Genomic DNA, 21018 nt, shown 5'->3' on the forward strand with positions numbered 1-21018 from the left:
ATACTCCTGAGTGTACTCTCAGACTTACAACTTCAATTTTCAAGCACATTAGCTACACTAATTATAAACTCCCAAAATAATACCGCCCAGGATTAAAATGGTATTTACAAAAAGCATGTCATTCTACCCATCCTAAATTCATACCACACTAATTTCCCTAAAAAAATTTAAGATCATGTATGACATTGTTTTATACTTAATAATCTCTTATAATTATCTGACAAAATATGTACTAATTAGAATTATAAATTAGAATAATCATGTATCTAAATATTAAAAATTTCAAAATTTATACAGTTTAAACTAGATTTAAATATATAAAATATGTTGATTAGATCTAATTAAATAAGATTCTTAAAATGTCTTTATCCCGGGTTGGGGATTTAGCTCAGCGGTAGAGCGCTTGCCTAGCAAGCGCAAGGCCCTGGGTTCGGTCACCAGCTCCGAAAAAAAAGAAAAAAAAAATTACCCTTTAAAAAAAAAAATGTCTTTATCCCTTCATTTGACATCACCTATGTTCAACTATTTTGGGTAGAGGGATTTAAAAGAAAAAAATTATAACTATATACAACAGAAATTAATATCTATAAATTTTAAAACCAAAATCTATCAGTTTCAATGTGAGCCAAGATTTTCTTATGGCAAAATATTTTTCAAAAAATATCAGAGCCAGTAATTAATTTGATTTTCATATTACTTAATGGTCACTAAAAAAAAATACATAGAACATGTATCAAGAAATTTGAGTCTTTTCAACCTTATTTTTTTTCCCTTGAAATCAAAGCAGTTTTACTCACATGTTTTCCATCCAGCAATTCCATGCACTTTTCGTTTCTGTTGAAGTTTCCAACTACTTCAGGATGAACACAGGTATGGTCCCTACTGGAAAGAATAGTCATCGGGACCCCTGAGTAAGCTGTTTTACGGAGCTCTCTAGTAATCTGAGCAATCTGCTTGTGTGTTCGTGTCCCAAAGTAAATTTTAGGTCTCTTGGATTGGTCCCCATTATCTTTCTTAACAGTGTTTGCAGACTCTTTGTTAATTCCTTGGTTAGCAGAGCAACAGCATCTGGAACAAAGGCCATCAGGCTGAAACAAGGAAAGAAAACAGAAAACAGAAACACAGCAAATGTCAGAATGAGTCACAGCGGTCCAAGAAGCTTACAGTCCCTAATTCTCCATTGAAGAAACTATGCCTCAGATACAAGTTAGTCCGCTATCTTCTCAAACTTATAAACAGTGTTTCTACACTTACATCCTCTCTGACATATCGTACTGACTCTTAATTCCAAATGTTTAAAGGACAGTTTAATCCCTCTATTTTATAACCTATAGTTTTTAAATGAAATGACAAATTGAAAAATCATCAATTTAGCTTGGGTCATGTGATCTTGTGATATTATAAAACTGATAATTTTCCTCATAGCACAGCTCAAATATTCTACATGTTCAAAAAAGGCACTTTAAAATAAAGTGGGTCACAAAAAAAAGGCACTTTAAAGGTGGTTAATGAAAGAACAGATCTAACGAGTTCAATCTTAAGCATCACTACGAAAAGTAAAGAAAATCATTCCTGAGCAAAGGCATGAATGAAAACAAATGAAGAATGTCAACATTTTACAGGGAGTGAAAACAGGCTGTTTGCATGGAACAAGTCTGTCTAAATCCAATCACATGTGTGAAATGAAAACCCACCAGAAAAACTGTGAGCAAAATAGCTCCTCCTGGACAAGTTCACTAGCAATTCGGCATCATAAATTAAATCATGTAAATGTCTCTTTAAATACAAGAGTACAGTCTACAATTTACCTGATTTTAATTCCTGTTTCCAAATTCCGCCCATGTCTCTCTCTCTCTCTTTTTTTTTTTTTTTTGCAAGTTTAATGCTATAGGAATTCACACATTCTTAATAAATACTCCCTTCAAAGCTCTCATTCCTCCACCAAACAGGACAGAATGCGGCTTCATGTAGGAGAAATGTAGTTAAATCGTCATTTGGTAGGGAAAAGGTAGGCAGCACAATCATTTAAAAGATTTTACACTGGAAATACTCAGTTTTGAGGAACAAATACTCGACTTACTGCATTAAAAAATTGTAATCAGTAAGATTAGCCTTCATAAACAAATGATAAGGCATAGTATGTTACACCACAATACCGGAGATCAAGCTGTCTTTTAGCCTCAGTTCAGTGGAAAAGCAAGTTCAAATTACTCCTAGTCTCACTCAACCTTGTCCACCATTAAATATTACAATACATGATAGAATGGATGTAAATGTGACCCTTCTGGAGCTGTCACTCACTGGGATAAAAGGTTCACTGATGTGCCAAAAAAACATTCAGTCAAAGCAGATAAAATTACAGTCACGCTGGAATTGTTACATTGCCCTCTCGGGTTGCCAGGAACAGCAGATTTCATTACAGAGTGCTGCCACATTAAATAGCCAGTTCCAAATATCCTGCCTTCTATATTGAATAATTACTTATTCACTGAAGGGATAAAAGAAGAGTTATGAATGGGGCCCTTGTCACCAGTGAAGCAGGAAACAGCTGAAGTGTGGTTTATGTTACATATGTTGCAATATCTAACAACATACAGAGAAAATGGAGTGCAAATTCTGTCATGATATTTGCACTAAATTCTTGTTTAGTTTCTACAGCGATCACCTTAATTAATTAACATACTAAGAAACTAAGGTAATAGCAAGCAGAAAATTAATTTACTTTTCCATACCTTCTGACTTTTTACTCAATTATACTATTTCTCTTCCTATAATGCTGTTGAATTTACTTGACTTAGGCTGTTAGGACTCATTAAATCATTGTGTTCTATATGAATACGTTATACAGAACCCTAAAGGTAATTCATTAAAATGGCTCTCAAGGCTTAGAAAACTTCTTTTTGAGAGAACATTTTTCAACATTAATTTCACAGTATTTACTACCAACTTCTTTTAACTTTACCTTTTTCCTGACTTCCTTTCAAAAAAAAAAAGATACAGAAATATATAAAATAAATCAACTACTACAAATGTCTTCATATTTAATTTACAGACCTTCACATATATACAAATATACTTTTCATATAAATATTTTCAAACAAAAAGAAACATTTGCCATACAACTTGCTATTCTGTATTCAAATTTTTAAATATTAAGACAGGTGAATTTGGCATTTGTAAATCGGTTCTTTAAATGTTATGTAGTAGCTCTACTAATACAAGTTCATGATTAAAAAAATTAATCAGAATAGATTTAGATACCACCAATTTTTCACACCATTAATTCAGAAGAGTATAAGCCAGGGTTATTTTCATATGAGATGTGTCTTGTTTGTTAAATTTTAAAGTGATCTGAATAATTCTGCATCTATGAATTCAAGGTAAATGCCTTAAGACAGTTCTCAGTGGGGAGTTAGGCAAGGAAAAGGTAAGACTGAAATTAAGACAGTAGTGTCTTGTTCCTATGTACTCCCGAGGTTACTACTTAAAGGATTTCAGAGAATGTCTGAAGATGGAAAAGTGGCAGACAGCAGAGTGGAAGCTCTTCAATAAGCATTTAGCTAATAGCAAAAGGAGCTGCTTGAATCAAAATTATTAACCTTCAACACTGACATAATACACATTGAATAAGAGCAATGACAGGAGATCAGAACACTCCTTGACCCGTGAATAAGCTATTACTCTCTGGCCATTCTCTGAAACCCTTGGACTTAGGAGCACTGAACAATCAGATGAATAAAATTAACTTTGTGTTTCATAGAGTGGTTGCTTTTGCCTATGTTCTTTAAATTTATATAATTTTTATCAGGACACTACAAAATAAAATTTAAAACTATAAACTCGATTCATCAAGTATATTGAAGGCCAGCAGGTAACATACCTACTTTCCAAAACCTGTCAATGCTATAACCTGTAAATGTCAATGAGTTATGACCAAGCTCTGTAAAAATGAATTCCTCTTCACATCTAGACACTGTCTTCACTTCAACAGAAGACAGGAAAACCCAAGATCCACAGCAGCAAACAAACGCACAGTAACGTTTAAAGAAAAACACAGGGGACACCCGTGGACAGGACAGAACTCACCTGCTCAAAAATTCCTTTCAATTCTTGGCCAAAACTGTTCTTGGGGACTTAGCAACTAAGAATTATTAGAAAAATTTCCACATGTTTAATCATTTCTACTTCCTCTTTTGTCCTATTGAGAAAAGATAGACCTAAATTCTTTGAAAGGGTGAAGGATTAGAAGGTTTGATTATGAGAGAAAGGCCAGCTGCTGGGTCTTCCCCCATTCCTAGAATCTTGTGATGAGCAGTTAGTTCCAAGTATAGCACATTAAACATCAGCTATGAGAGTCCCACAGCTCTCTGCAAACCTTCCCAACACACCCCTTTAAAGCCTAAACACCTGAAAAAGGAGTAAGGCCACGAGTTATTTTCAGAAAAGGGAAATTAGGAAATGAGGAAATAGAAATTAATGTCACAGTCAACAGTGAGGCAAGAAACAAATAGCATTAGTTGGTGTCACATATACTGAAATATCTAACAACAGGATCACACAGAAAATGGAAAGCAAATTATATCATGATATTTTAACTGAATAGTTACTCTGATACTCTGTACTGTAGGAGACTAGGGATTGAATAGTCTTTGGAGAAGCAGAACAAAAAGAGCATATTTGCTATGAACAAAATAAGTACTTAAGCACGGTGTGGTGGCACACACTGGTTATCCAGTACTTGGGGAGTAGAGGTAGGAGTATCAGCAGTTCAAGGATATCCCCAGCTACATAGCAAGTTTGAAGACAGTCTGGATTGAAACTCAGTCTGAAAACATATATGCTCACTTGCATATTCTCTCTCTCTCTCTCTCTCTCTCTCTCTCTCTCTCTCTCTCTCTCCCTCCCTACCCCCCCAACAGAGAGAGAGAGAGAGAGAGAGAGAGAGAGAGAGAGGAAGAAAATAGCAATTCCCATTTCCCTAACTTCCCAGATGTACAGCTATTTTGTCCCATTACGGCTTCCTTAAGGACAGCAGCTCACATTTCTCATGTAACTCCTTCACTGAGTGTGGAAAGTGTAACCTAAACTGTTTGCCTTGGAGGACAATGACACAGTGGCTCAAAACAAACTGCTATAGCCTAATATCACATTTTTAAAGTCCGATAAATACATTAGTCCTAATTTAAAGTAGCTTAAATATGATAAAAGTACTTCAAAAATTAAATGATTAGCTTTTTAAAGCAGAAGCACAAGATAATTTACTACTCTTTGGGGTTAAAACGAATCATCTTATGTGAGTATTTGTGGCTGTGTGCTGTAACACATACATATCCTAAGAGGTTCAATATTAATAACTACCACTTATTAAAGCTGTCCCTGGATGAGGCACTTCATATGCGGTATCACATTTCATTCATCCATTCAGTCAAGAAACATTAGAACTCCTTGTTCCACCAAGCCAAGCAGAAGACAATGACAAGGGCCACCCAACCTCATCTACAAAAAAGGGCTTCTCTCTTTACTTGCCTTACAAGGGGCAGTTTGGAGAGTTTATCAATGCCAGTTTCATGAATTACACAATTGTTCCAGTTTCTTCCATGTGCATTATTTTTCTGATGCAATTACAAAATATTCCTAAGGATAAATTATGAATTAAAGTATACAGCTCATAAAAATTACTTAAAATTATAATTAAATTAAATATTGTCCATCAAGATCCATGATAAGTGTATCAGAAGAGGGAAAAGAAGGGTCATTCAATCAATAGACTCTTTACAGAGTCAGGAAACATCTTTTCCACCATCAAATGTTTTTCATCCAGGGTCAGAGAATAAGTATTTCAGCTTTTGAAGGCTATAAGGTCATTGCTCCTATATTTAAAAAGTCCATGGGATTTAAATGTGAGTAAAGTTTTGTTTGGTTTTGTGGCAGGGTTTCTCTTTGTAGCTCAGGCTAACACTGAGCTCTCTCTTTGAAACCCAAAATGGTTCCAAACTTGATCCTTTTGCCTCGCCTCTAGAACGCTGGCATTATAGGAACATGCCACCCACCCCCTTTAGAAATGGATTTATTCATTTGCTTGTTTATTGGTATTTTATATGTATGAATGTTTTACCTGCATGTATATGTATATGTATATGTATATGTATATGTACATGTATATGCATCCCATGTGTGCCTGGTGCCCAGGGAAGTCAGAAGAAGTCATCTGTTCCCCTGGAACCAGAGTTATGGATAGTTATGAGCTGCCATGTGGTGCTGGGAACTGAACTTGAATGCAAGAACAAGTGCTCTTAACTCCTGAGCTATCCTCCAGCCCCAGGAAAAGTTTTCTTAAAAAACAAAACAAAACAATAAACCAATAGTGAAAATAATTGAAAATATAATCTCATTAATATGTAAAACTTATTTAAAAAGACATCTTTCTTAGGCCTTTAGATGCCTACAACCTCTACAATCCCACTTACTACAGAGGCTGAGGCAGGAGTACAGACGGATCCAAGGCTAGCTTGGCAGCTTAAACTTCAGGGGTTGGGGATTTAGCTCAGTGGTAGAGTGCTTGCCTAGCAAGCACAAGGCCCTGGGTTCGGTCCCCAGCTCCGGGAAAAAAAAAAAAAAAAAAGAAAAGAAAAAAAAAAAGAAAAAAACTTCAAAGGGTCCGGGTACTGTGGTCCAATGGCAGGGGGTTTGCATAGGTTCAACAGATAACACTCAGAATTACAAAAGAAAGGATGCAACGGCAGCAGCAACAACAAGATGCCTCCCTAGGTAAATAAATAAGGTAAAAGGAAGACAGAGACTAAGAAAAGATATTTGCAATGAATAAAAATAAATAAAGTATCTAAAACACAAGAACTGTGATAAATACACTTTAAAAAGGCAAACCTAGTGGACAGCTAGGAATAGGGAAATCACACTAGAGAACTGTGGAAAGGCTGAGGAGCACTTGAAAACATTAGCAAACTAATGCTTAGCCCATCTCAGCAATTAGGAAAATGCTAATTAAAACCACAATTTCCTAGCACTAGGGACGCAGAGGCAGGCAGACCTCTGAGTTTGACGCCAACTTGGTGTACAGAGTGAGTTCTAGGACGGCCAGGGTCACACAGAGAAACCTGGTCTCAAAATAACCAACTAAGCAACCAAAACAAAACAAAGAAAACATCACAGTTTCCCTTTTGCACCGACCAGACCAGACTGGGTGTTGGAAAGAGTGTGAAACAGCTCTCCTAAGGAATGAACACATGCACAAACCGACAGATCCACGTTGGAAAGCACAGTGAAATCATATAGTGGAAAACACTAGTGAAATCAAAGATACACAAAATCTCTGTGGGCTCCCGAGATGGCTCAGTGGTTATCGTGCTTGCTGCTCTTCCAGAGAAGGTGAATTTGGTTCCCAGCACCTACATTGGTTGGCTCACAATGGCCTGGAACTCCAGACCCAGAGGTCTAACACCCTCTCCTAGCCTCTGCATCCTTTGGATCCACACAAAGACACACATGCATACATGCAATTAAAAATAAATCCTTAATAAAATAAGTTTAGACCCAGCATGGGACCACCAGTACACATTAGATAAATCTGTTAACATGAAGACAGCTACACAGGGATATAGTTTGCCCCATTGTTTTTGTTTTCTGAGACAGAGTATTTACTCTGTAGAACCTGGCCTGGAGCTCACTATTGGTATAAGCTGGCCCCAAATTCATAATAATCTTCCTGTCTTAGCCTTCCTAGTGCTGAGGTATGAACCACCATGTCCAACCTCATTGCTTCAGTAGTGAGGAAAATGTGTTATATCTTTCAATAGAATAGACAATAAGGGTTTCCCTAACCAACAAAAACCATATACATATATTAAAAATAAAGTATAACTTTATTATGAACACATACCCAACATAGCAATGTTGAAGAAGTTGAGTATAACCTAGATGTAACTCTCTCCATAAAATTCCAAATAAATCAAAGGCAGGGATAAAAATGTGAAATTTTTGTTTTGTTTTTATAAGACAGGGTCTCTCTGTGTAGCCCTGGCTGTCCTGAAATTCACTTTGTAGACCAGGCTGGCCTTATATTCACAGTTTCTCCTGCTTCTGTCTCCCTAGTGCTGGGACTACCAGTACGTGCCACCAACGCCTGGCAAAATATGAAAGTTTTAAGTAGAGAACTAACAAATAACTGTTACAGTAAATAATCACAGGGAAACTATATGTATGGACTAAAATAGGACTGGGGAGTGGGTAGAGTACTTGCCTAGCATGGACAAAACTTTAGGTCCAACCTCCAGCATATACATCTATAACTGTACAACTTGGAAAGTAGAGGCAGGAGGACCAGAATTTTAAGGTAATCCTGAGGGATGTTTGGTTTTGTTTTGTTTGAGTAGTATTTTTGTGTCTGTTTGTTTTTTCTGAGACACGGTTTCACTGTGTGGCCCTGACTGGCCTGGAAGTTACTATGTGTAGATCAAGTTGGCCTCAAACTCAGAGATCTTCCTGCCTCTGCCCTACGAGCAGTAGGATTAAAGGTATTGACCACCTATGCTGGGCCTAGGAAATCAGTTTTTAAAACGTGATTCCATAACTGTTATCAGGTGCTCAAAAGAGACTATGACTAATTTGGGTAAGGAAGAGCTTAGTCCACAATCAGATTTTACAGTGGAAATGAAATAGCAACAGCATTTTCTTGACAACCAACTGTGCCATACACATTTATTCTAGATAGGAATAAAAAAGGTGACAGTCAAGATAAGATCACTTCATAGAGGTTTGACCACTGCTTTTAAGCCCGCCTCAGTTTTAATATCCATCAATTACCCAATATAACATAAGGCTAAGAAAATTTGAGATGTGTTCTTATTGTGTTTTGTTTTCTACTTTCTTTTGTCAAAAAGAAAATCAAAAGGAATTCTTCAAGTCACTGCAAAATCCACAATAAATGTAAAGTCAAGTTCAAAACCTTAAATCTAACCAAATGGAAATATAGAAACATGCAGGGTAAGGAGCAGAGGAGCAGGAGAATGGAAGAAACATGCAGCTGCTGGGGTGGGGCAGGGGATCTCAGGAAGTCCCAGAGACTTGGGATGGGAGAGGCTCCCAGAACTCAAAGTGGTTGACCTTAGCCAAAATGCCCAACAGTGGGGATACGGAACCTGAAGAGAACACCTCCAGTAGCCAGACAGGACTCCCAGTGGAGGGGTGGGGACAATAACCCACCTACAAAATTTTCAAACCCGAATTGTTCCTGTCTAGAAGAAATGTGGGGAAATGGAGCAGAGATGGACGAATGGGTGATCAGTCACCAACCCAACTTGGGAGCCATCCATGAGCAGGCACTAATCCCTGACACTATCGATTACTGATGCCACGTTGTGCTTGCAGACAGGAGCCTAGCATGGCTACCCGGCAGCTGAATAGGGCAGATGCAGATGCCCACAGCCAAGCATGGGATGGAGTTTGGGGACTCCTGTGAAAGAGTTAGGGCAAGGAGTGAAGGAACTGAAGGGGGTGGCAACTAACAGTTGGCTACCAGTGTCAACTAACCTGAACCCTGGGAGCTCTCAGAGACTAAGTCGCCAACCAAAAAGCATACATGGGCTGGTCCGAGGTCCCTGGCACATATGCAGCAGAGGACTGCCTTATTTGGCCTCAGTGGGAGAGAATTGATGCCCCAGGTGGGTAGAGTGGGAAGGGGGGCAGCATTTGGGATGTAAATAATTTAAAAAGATAAACAACAACAAAGAAACATTTTTCTTTTTCTTTTTTAGATTTTGTTTATCTGTATGTGTTTATGTATATATGCCATGTATGTGTGAGCACTTGAAGAGGGCCAGAAAAGAGTGGCCTTGAAACTGGAGCTACAGGCTGTGTGACCTGCCTGATGTTGGTCATGAGGACTGAGCTCTCAAAGGCCAGGAAGCCTTCTTGACCACTGCGCCATCTCTCCAGCCCCTTGTCCTGTTGTCATTGCCATTTTTATTACATGTATTCTTCAATAATTTCATGCATGTACATACACACCTGGTGACTCTCGTTCCCACCCCCCTTTCGCCCTAAAGAGCCCCTCCTCCTGACAAGCCTTTCTCACACTCAGGGCTGTGTTTTGTGATCTCTTTAGTTTACCAGTGCCGGCTGTGTGACCATGGGTTTACTTTAAAAAGCCATGCATATAAAGAGCCAGTAGTAATAGGCCAATTAACATAGAATTATAATATAAGCTTTGAGGCAAAAAAAAAAAAATGGGGGGGGGTTACTGTTGACGTTGTCAACCATTTGCTGCTTTCTACGCCATCTAAACAAATACTAAAAGTCCCTGATACAAAATCTCCCATAAGCACACACTTCAATAAGACAGTGAGTGTGACGTAACTATAGCTTTTCAATCATTCTTTAAAAGAGATTAAACAGTAGTACTCCACTGCCAGCTTCATGATTAAACTGCACAAAGCAGCTGTTTATCCACTCACAGCAACCAGCAGGTGAACCTGATTCAATATTTATCACAGGCTTTCACAGATCACTGCTAACCAAGCAAACGTTTTAATTAAGTTGGAACTTGCTTCAAAGAGCTCATTCAAGATGTCAATCAGCAGGTACGGGATCAGATACAGTGTCAGGTGAGAGTGTGTAATACAAATCCACAACTTTCTTCATCCCATCTCTGTAAATTAGCCTGCTCTAAAGTTCAGACTCTGATTGTAACAGACTGCCAGTCTCCTGGAATGTGTAACTGAAGTCACTCAAATTCTATTGTGAAGGTTGTAAGCAATATGTTAAACTGCAGTGGGCTAGCACATTAAGACAGATCCTTTTCACGGTTGTTTTTTGATACCGTAAGTGTTTGTTACCTTACTCTCCACTTACTGTTTACTTTCTTGCCTAGTGTAAATGGAAATTCCTCAACACGCTTGCCCCAGTTTCTGAAAAGTCTTGTTTCAGTAGAATTAATCAAAAGAGCCTGAGTACAGTCATTTTTATCTATGTTTACATAAGAAAAATTCATGCAATGAGGCATCTCACTTTAACAAACGTACCACATAGACCTACCTGTTATAATGCAAAACGTCTCCTAGTAGCACTATGTGCAGATACAATTATAGCAGTTCGTCCCGAAATAGCGATGAGCCCCAGAGTGGCTTCATGGAGTTTATTGAAAAAATAAAATCAAAAGCTGGCATAAGCCTAAAATGCCGGCATGCAGGAGACTGGCGGAAAGATTCCAAATTCAAGGTCACCTTGGAATACACAACCAGAATTGATCTAAAAAAGCCAGACATGGTGGTACACACCTATAATCACAGTGCTGGGGAATTAAAAGCAAGATCATCAGGAATTCAGGGCCAGGCTACATACATTAGATCTTATCTAAAAAGAAAATGAAAAAAGTAGGGGAATGAAATTCCTTACAGAGAACTACAGAAAATTTAAATGGAATAACTCACCATTTTGCAACTCTCACAACTGATTAAGTGGCTCAGGCAAGCTGCCTAAGTGGATGTTAAAATCATTGGGTGAGAAATGGCTCAGTGGTTAAGAAAAACAATGGCTAATTTTCCAGAGGATTGAGGTTTAATTCCCGGCACCCAAACGGCAGCTCCCACTGTCTGTAATTCCAGGTCCAGGGGATCTGACACCCTTACATAGACGTTCAGCAGGCAAAACACCAAAACAAATAAAATTAAAAATAAATTATTAAAAAAAATTGAGTTAACTAGGCCTCGTGACCTACACCTCTAATCCAAAGTGAGTTTGAGGCCAGCTTGGATTATGTAGTGAGTTCCAAGACAGCCAGAGCTATATAGTGAGACCCTGTCTCAAATAAACCACCACCAATAATAAAGAAATTATTGAATGGAAAGCTGTTGGAGAACAATATAGTCACATAGTCTCAAAGGTCACTTGTGGGACTGGAAAGATGGCTCACGAGCTAATTACAATTACTGTTCTTGCAGAGGACCCAAGTTTGGTTCCCAGAGCCACACTGGGTGGTCGTGACCACTTATAACTCTAGTTACAGGGTATCTGACACACTCTTTGGCCTCCTCAGACACCAGCACACGGTACACATACATACTTTCAAGCACACATACATGCCCGTGAAATAAATAACTAGCCTTGTGTGTGGTGCTACCTGTCTTTAATCCCAGCACGGGAGGCAGAGGTAGATAGATTGATAACTGTGAGTTTGAGGCCAGCCTGGTCCGTATAGTAAGTTCTAGACCAGCCAGGCATATATAGTAAGGCACTGTTTTAAAATAAACATTTTTTAAAAGTCACCCAGGGATTAATCAGCAGTTACGAAGGCTTTAATCCAGTGGTTAAATTTAGCATCAGCAGTGTTGAAATAAGTCAAACACCCATGCTTGTACTCCAAACACTTAGGATAGCTAAGGCAGAAAGATCAAGTTTGAAGCCAGCCTGGGCCATGTAGTCCCTTCTAGGCAAGCCTAGACTCAGAACAATACGAAACAATGGTAAGACAATGGTCTCAGATGCATCCTGACACATACAAGAAACCTAGTTCTCACTCTACCTTGATTGCAGAGCCAACAATCAAGGCCGGGACGGAGATCAGAGCTTGCTTAGCACGGGTGAGCCATGTTCAGTACCTATCAAAGTACAGGAAAATTCAAACAAGCCACGAGAAAGAACATGGGAGGAGAGAATGATAAAAACACAATATATTTAGTTGTACATGGCTGAACAAACTGTGTGTTAATGATATGTACACCTGTACATTTCAAAAATACTTAAAAATACTACCCCTCAGGGTTGGAAGTGATTTTTATTTTCTACTTTATAATATTTGGATACTATTTTTTTCTGTATTATTGTTTTATCTGCATGTATGTATGTATGTATGTATGTATGTATGTATGCATGCATGCATGCATGCATGCCACTGAGCCTGCAGGGCACAGAGAGCATATCAGATCTCCAGGAACTGAAGTCACAGGCAGTTGCGAGCCTCCGTGAGAACTGAGAACAGAATCTGCATCTTCTGTAAGGATAACAAGCACTCTTGACTGCCGAGCCATCTCTCAAAGCCCCATTTTGGTCTTTTTCAATGAATCTTTCAATGAAGAAAGCAATACTCTGCTATCAACTCGTCTTGTACACACTGACCAAAATGCTATCAACAGAACTTACACAAAGTCATTTTGTGGGCTGAGGCAATGGCTCAGTTGATTTTCAAGCGTGAGGACCTAAATCTGACCCCTAGAGCCCATATAGTAAAGTGCACAGAAAATGCAGTTCTGGGGTGACTAAAACATGATCACTAGGATTCACTAAGCAGCCAGCCTGGTCTAACTGGAGCACTCTCCAAGACAATGAAGACACCCTGTCTCAATAATCAAGGGGGATGACGTCAGTCAAATGATACACACATGCACACACATCTGCAGGTGCACACATGCATACACACAACACACAAAATTATTTTGCTTCTACCACGGACACTGAAAATTAGTTGACATCATCTACACACAGACCTCTAACACAGAAGTTACCCCAACAGAATTTTCTCTAACGACAGATGGTCTGATATCTGGCTATTCAATGGACTTGACATTGCCCAGATAGGAACACAGAGCACTTGAAAAGTAATTAGTGTGACTAAGTGAATTTTTAATTAACCGAAGGAGCCAGTTGTTATCCTAGCCAGCTTTCCTACAGTGAGCGCGAACCACTGAAATAAATGTTCGTGAAAATAGTCAAGAAACATATCCTCGGAGAAATTCACTCCTTTAAACAGCATGGACACACGCTACTGCCTGTCACAGCGGTGAACTAGCACATTCCAGCAGTTGTCCTCGGTACTCTGGGACCCTGTAAAGGTCACATTATCAGCTAGAAACCGGCATATGTGTCATCAGCATTCACAGACTCGTTCTGGTGTCAAATCTCAATCAGCAAAAACGATGCTCAGCAGATGCATTTATCATAAAACTCTGAACTCGTAACATCTCGTTCTTCTGTAACTCAGCCTACTGAATACTGCTTCTCACAGTGTTGCAGTTTGTCAGGACACCTTCACTTCTTTCACTATGAGCACACCCCTGAGGGGTGTGTCCACACTAACAGCTTTAATACATGATCAAGATCTGCGTGCTAGCTTTACGGGGTGCTTTTCCATATTTGACAGAACGTCAACAGTTTATCTTTCTGTTCCCTCTCTTCTCAGGCAGCAGTCAAACACCACCCTCCCCCAGCCTCAGCCCTCATGCTATGAACGTAAACGCTTCCTTCTTTCCTTATCACCGTGACTCACAGGAATATTTGCAGGCCTTTCCAGACATCTCCAACAACAAATATGTATGCCGCCTAGAGAAGAAAATGGTGAGTAATGTAATAGGCTCTTGGCCCCACGTCGAATCTCAAAAGGAATCTGACGTGTGTGCCCGCCGGCCGCCTGCCGGTTTATTATGCGTTGTGGGTGTGCTTGTTTGGGGTAATGTGGGTGCACATGGAAAAGATGTATCACAGCTGGAGAGACACAGGAGGAGGTGTGCCGTGTTCCCCTCCTATGCTTTGCCCTGCAAACGCTGAATCCATCTGTGGTCCTGTTTTGTTTCCTTGTCTTTCATGGCCTTTATTAACTCATACACATTCTCTTGTCTTCTGGTTCACTGAAGCAGTAAGTCAGATAAGATTGTCCATATTTCTGTCAAAGTCACTGGCCATAAAGAAGGGCACGCTCAAACAAGGTAACTAATATTGTCATCTTCACGTACACTCTAGGATTTTAGGACAGCCGATTTAAACATCTTTGTCATAAGTTCATTGTCCTTATAAGTGGTGTATGACCATAAAGTCTCAACACAAAATGGCACAAAAAGTCTTAATGTTATAGTCAAAGTACATTTTCTCCAGCAAAGATCATCCTTTGCTGATCAAGAGAAATTCCTTCCTTATCCTGGATCTTGGCCTTTGGTCTTCCCCTAAGGTTTTGCAGAACTTTGCATCTTGAGCTAGAGAGGTGGCTCAGCCACTCACGGTGCTTCCTGCTCTTCCACAGGACACAAGTGTGATCACCAACACCCATGTTGCCTTCTTCACGACTGCCTGTAACTCCAGCTCCAGGGAGTCCGACTCCCTCTTCTGACTGTATGGGTATATGCTCACACATGGCATACATTCACACACACATACAAATGAATTAGAATAAAAGCTAGAGCTTGAGAAAGGAAATCTACCTTAACACACTTGGTAGCACACACCTTTTAACCCAGGCATTCAGAAGGCAGAGTCAGGCAGATCTCTGAAATAATTTCTGGCTTCGATATCTAAGACTGAAATAAACTGGACCAAGAGTTGGCAGTATCTTCTCTAAAGGGCAAAGAATGAAGACTTTAGGTTTTATGGGCTGTAGAGCCTGTTCAACTCCTTTTATTCGATATTGCGCTGTTTGAGACAGAGTCTTACTGTGTGCCAGGTTGACCTAGAACTCCCAAGTGCTGGTATTAAGTGTGGGACTGTTTAGTCCCCAACTCTATTGATAAAGAACAAAGTGTAACAGATAATGTCTAAATGGATGTAAACTATTCCAACACACACACATACACACACAACATACACACACGCACACACGCACACACATACACACACAACATACACACACACGCACACACACACCACACACACACAACATACACACACACCACACAACATACACACACACACACGCACAACATACACGCACACCACACACCCAACACACACACACACACGCACGCATACAACATACACACACACCACACATACACACACACCACACACACACCACACACACACCACACACACACCACACACACGCACACAACATACACGCACACAACACACCACACACACACCACACGCACACAACACGCACACACACCACACACCCAACACACACACACACACAACACACACACAACACGCACACACACATGCACACAACATACACACACACCACATACCCAACACACACACACACACATAACATACACACACAACATACACACACACCACACACACACACCACACACACACACACACACACCACACACACACCACACACACACCACACACACACACCACACACACACACACACACACACACACACACACACACACACACATACACACAAACCAGATAACAAAAACATCTTTATAGCAACAGGCAGGTATTGGGGCTATGACTACTCAATAGGCCATCACGTCACAGCTATTGGAACATACAAAAAGATTATATCAAAATCCATGTGTCAAAATAAGCCAGTAAAAAATCTGAACGAAGTCTTTACTGTGACCATAACTGAATAAAAAAAAAAGCTATGAATTGCAAATTTCATGAAAAGTATATGGATTATATATACTAAAAGGCAAAAATAACCACGAATTCCTGGTGCTTTCTTAATATTACTTAACTCTTCTCACAAAAACAATAAACCCCATCCCTTACGTCTGTTCTTATGACTTGCATTTACTGACATTAGAACACCCAACAGAGACTCAAAAAGCACTTGCATTGGTGGGGTTTTTTGTTTTGCTTTGTTTTGGGGTTTTTTTTTTTTTTTTTTTTTTTTTTTGTTTTTTGTTTTTTGTTTTTTGCTTCTCTTGAAACCTATGGCCACTAGACAAGGACGGCTACCCAGACTAACATCCTAGCCAACCAACTATGAGCTCCTTGAACCAAGGCTGATTTTGTGACCTACCCACTGATCATAACACAGGAGGTCAACTAACATTATTAGCACAGCTGAGATCAGCCAAAATACAGCTCCCAAAAGTAAGCTAAATAAATGTTTAGTTTGTCACGCGGCAATGGACAACTATGTGTATGTTCATCCACATGTACACAGGTACGCACACGAAGCAGAGAGCAGACAAAACATCAGGGGTTGGAAGAAGGAATAGATGAATTAAGGATTAATGTTAGTAACTTTTCATATGTTTTGACAGTTTCCAAATCTTCCTTAGTAAATAGATACCATTTTTGTATTCAGAAAAAAAAAATCATTAAGAATACAAAATTCTGAGCTGGTGAAGATGGCTCAGCGATTAAGAACACTGGCTGTTGTTCCAGAAGTCCTGAGTTCAATTCCCAGCAACCACATGGTGGCTCACAACCATCTGTAATGGGACCTGATGCCCTCTTCTGGAAAACAGGTGAACATGCAGACAGAGCACTCATATATTAAAATAAGGAGATATATATATATATATATATATATATACACATATATATATATATATATTTATATAAAAAAATTCTGGGCCAGCAAGATGGCTCCCTGGATAAAGATACCTAAGACAAGCACGGCACACACATAAATAAGTAGATGTAACAACAAAAAAAAAAATTAAAAACACGCAAATAACTCAACGGTTAAGAACATGTACTGCTCTTGCAAAGAAAGGACCCAGGTTTGTTTCCCAGCACCCACATCAGGGGCTCACAACTGCCTGTAACTCCAGCTGCAGGGGATCCGACACTTTCTTCTGGCCTCCTTAGTACCAGAACTCACGTGCACATTCCTAACGGTTTACTAAATACAAAAGTTAGTTCAGGTGCAGTGCGGTGCGGTGGTGCACCCTAGTCCAGCACTTGACAGAGGCAGAAGAATCTGTGATTTTGAGGTCAAGCCCAGTGAGACCTTTTTTCAACTAAAAAAAGAAAAAGTTCAATTTTAAAAAGTATTTATTATTTCCAGTAAATGCTGGAAGTCTAAAAATACAAAATTCTCGATAATTTATTTGAAGAAATTAACAGATTTAAATTCTAACAGGCAGTTTGGGGATGATTACGAGTATTCAGAGAATTAGGAAAATGGCAACAAAACGAAAAAAATAAAACCATGGTTTGAGGAGAGGCTAATCAAACTTAAGTGGTATTAGAATTTCAATAACAAAACACCGAGTTCTGGAAGGCTCAAGAGAGAAGTAATGAGAAAATGGAAAGGAAAAGTATACAAAATAAGAGAATAGAAAGCAAAATAAGCATATTCCAAAAAAAGAGGGATGTCAGAATAGAGGAGTGAAAGGCTCGGAAATCATTGGCTTAGAAGTGAAAATGAGCCAAGAGCACAAGCAGAGCAGGGCCTCTTGGTTTTTGTTTGAAGCGACGTTGGACTCTGTTTTTAACTATATACATATACATGGGAGAGTCCAGAAACCAATCCAAATATACGTAACAACTTAAAATAGCAAAAAATAATTTAAAGAAAGAGAGATTACTCTTTAAGTGATCCTGGAAAAACAGACTTCTACTTAAAAAATAGAGCCTACCCTCATGCATTAAATACTAAGAGACAGTTGGACTTCTAAGGGCACCACACACACATGCAGTACACAGGGATACACTTAGACAAAAGCACCCACACACATAAGACAAAAAAATGAAAAAGGTTATTCTCTAGCTGCCACACATGTACTGTGATCAGCTCTCCCTAACTCACAGACTGACAACTAGAGACCAGTTGGTTCTATTCTGCTGTCTTCTTTTTTATTCTATACAGGGTCTCACCAGACTGGCTTCAACTAGCTATGGAGGCCCCAGGTTGGCCTTCAATTCATAATCCTCCTGCTTCAGCCTCCTGAGTGGTGAGATTATAGACCTGAAATATCCTAGCTAAAGATATGTTAATGGATAAGCAGTGGTGGCTTATGCACTTGGGAGGCAGATGCAGGTGGATCTCTGAGTTCAAGATCAAACTTATCTTTTTATCACCAGGTAACAACAAAAACTACAAATAATAGAGGGTCATGTGTGCTTTTTAAACTTAGGTCTTTTTTCTCATTCATTTATTCGACAACCATGTGAGTACTAAGTACAGGCTCTGTGCTAGAAGCTAGGCATAAACAACGTGAGACAGATACTGTACTTGTTCTTAGAAACGACCTGCCACCAAGGCAAACAAGGCAGTTAAACATGCCCATGATAGTGAGCTTTCGAAAACACTGTAAAGAAAATACGCACGCAATGTATGACCTGTGGCAGCACAAACATGAACTGTCTTTTATCCCAAGGAGTTTAACCAATTTAATCGGGCTTCTCTACTCCACAGACTTCTGAGATGAACCAGTTACTTATGACGGTACCTCAATTTTCTCTTGTAGAACTAAGGGAAACAATACCTTCTCCATAGGACTGATAAAATAACTGAACCAAATACTATTGTTTTATTTTAAAATTATGCACAGAGATAATATAATCAATAAAAATTCACTCAAATCTGTATTTTCTAAGTGAATTGACATTTCTAGACAACTTAGAGACATGTCCTGGCACATAATAAACATCATCATATAAATAAGTATCACCATGCACATGCAGTTATAATATAGTCAACTAGTCATTTTAAATAAAATTAAAAGAATGACTTATAAACACTTTCAGAGAAAATTGGTTATTTTTCTCATAAGATTCTAGGGAAGAAGGGAGGGGCAAGGACACAGGAAAAATCAAAGGGGGGAGGGCTCCATGGCATCAGCTTTTGGCAAAGGTCAACAGCGCCCTCTGCTGGACCTACATCTTTCCTACACTGAACAAAAATGCTACTGCTTGCAACACTAACTCAGACTTAGTTATTAATGTAAACATTTGTTTAATAAGTAAAAACACAGGAATCAGTGTAAAATGTGTCTGTAATAATACTTTACTCATTATAAAGATTTACTTAAAAATATAAATCAATGCCTAAGAAAATGATTATAAATGCTGAAACAAAGCAATATTAAATTAACATTATATTCCCCAAAACATGGTGTTTCTCGTGTCAATATTCTGACCGTGTGAAGACTGAAGCCTCACTAGATCGATAATATATAAGTTATCATAAGAAAGGAATCAAAAAGCCAAGTGTGGTGGTGCACACCTGTAATGCCAGCACCCCAGAAGGTCACCATTAAGTTACAGAAGGAGTTGGAGGCCAGCCTGAGACAAACTAACAAAACAAAATAAAAGGACAATTAAAAAGAAAGGAATAGGGGCTGAAGAGATGGTTCAGCAGTTAAAAGTACACGGTTCTTTTCCAGAGAATCTGGGTCGGATTCCCAGCATTCTGGCAGCTCTCAGCTGATTCTAACTAGGTTAAGGGAATCAGATGATACCTTTTTACACCCTTCAGGTACTGCACACATGGTGCATATACATACATGAAAACAAAACACCCATACACATAAAATAATTAACAACAACCACAAAAGAAAAAGAACTTTGGGAGCCCCCTGCCACTCTCTGTTCTTTCTTCAATAAATTTACACTTAGGGCTGGAGAGATGGCTCAGTGGTTAAGAGCACTGACTGCTCTTCTCGAGGTCCTGAGTTCAATTCCCAGAAACCACATGGTGGCTCACAACCATCTGTAATGAGATCTGATGCCCTCTTCTGGTATGTCTGAAGACAGCTACAGTGTACTCACATACATAAAATAAATAAATAAGTCTTTAAAAAATTTTTCCAGGGGCTGGGGATTTAGCTCAGTGGTAGAGCGCTTACCTAGGAAGCGCAAGGCCCTGGGTTCGGTCCCCAGCTCCAAAAAAAGAACCAAAAAAAAAAAATTTTTTTTTCCAAAGTACAAATAAGAAAACATATGCATTCACTATGACTATTTGATTGTTTCCATTATAATTGCTTGTTCTCTGTTAAGAAGTGAAAAAATATATAAATTATTTTTAACTCAAGAATCTGTGGCACTGGGCTAGAGAGATGACTCAGCACTCAGGAGCATGGCTGCTCCTCCAGGAGGGGTCCCCCCACCCACACGAAGCCATCTGTAACTAGAGTTTCAGCAAATGTGATGTCCTCTTATGGCCTCCATGAACACTAGACGTATGTGTGGTGCACAGACATACTGTAAACCAACCATTCATATACACAAAATTAAGTAAATTATAAAGTTTGTGCATATTTTTCCTAGCCATTCAGAAAATATATAACACTATTTTATGTATTCATGCTTTTTATTACAAACTTAGATCAGCATTAGGACAAATCTTAGAAAGCAAGCCTATGTTCTTAGCATTTTTA

General features: G+C 39.0%; 1 protein-coding gene across 1 annotated transcript in view; it reads right to left on the reverse strand.

Annotated features, from left to right (window-relative positions):
- The window catches only part of Brip1 (BRCA1 interacting DNA helicase 1), a 125698-nt gene that overhangs the window by 88066 nt on the left and 16614 nt on the right, over positions 1–21018 (reverse strand). Inside the window, exon 7 of the mRNA NM_001430230.1 lies at positions 798–1088. Within this exon, the coding sequence (NP_001417159.1) occupies positions 798–1088 (291 nt within the window). The remainder of the gene's footprint in view (positions 1–797; positions 1089–21018) is intronic.

This window comes from Rattus norvegicus, chromosome 10, assembly GCF_021556685.1.
Source record: "Rattus norvegicus strain SHRSP/BbbUtx chromosome 10, alternate assembly SHRSP_T2T, whole genome shotgun sequence".
Lineage (NCBI taxonomy): Eukaryota > Metazoa > Chordata > Mammalia > Rodentia > Muridae > Rattus > Rattus norvegicus.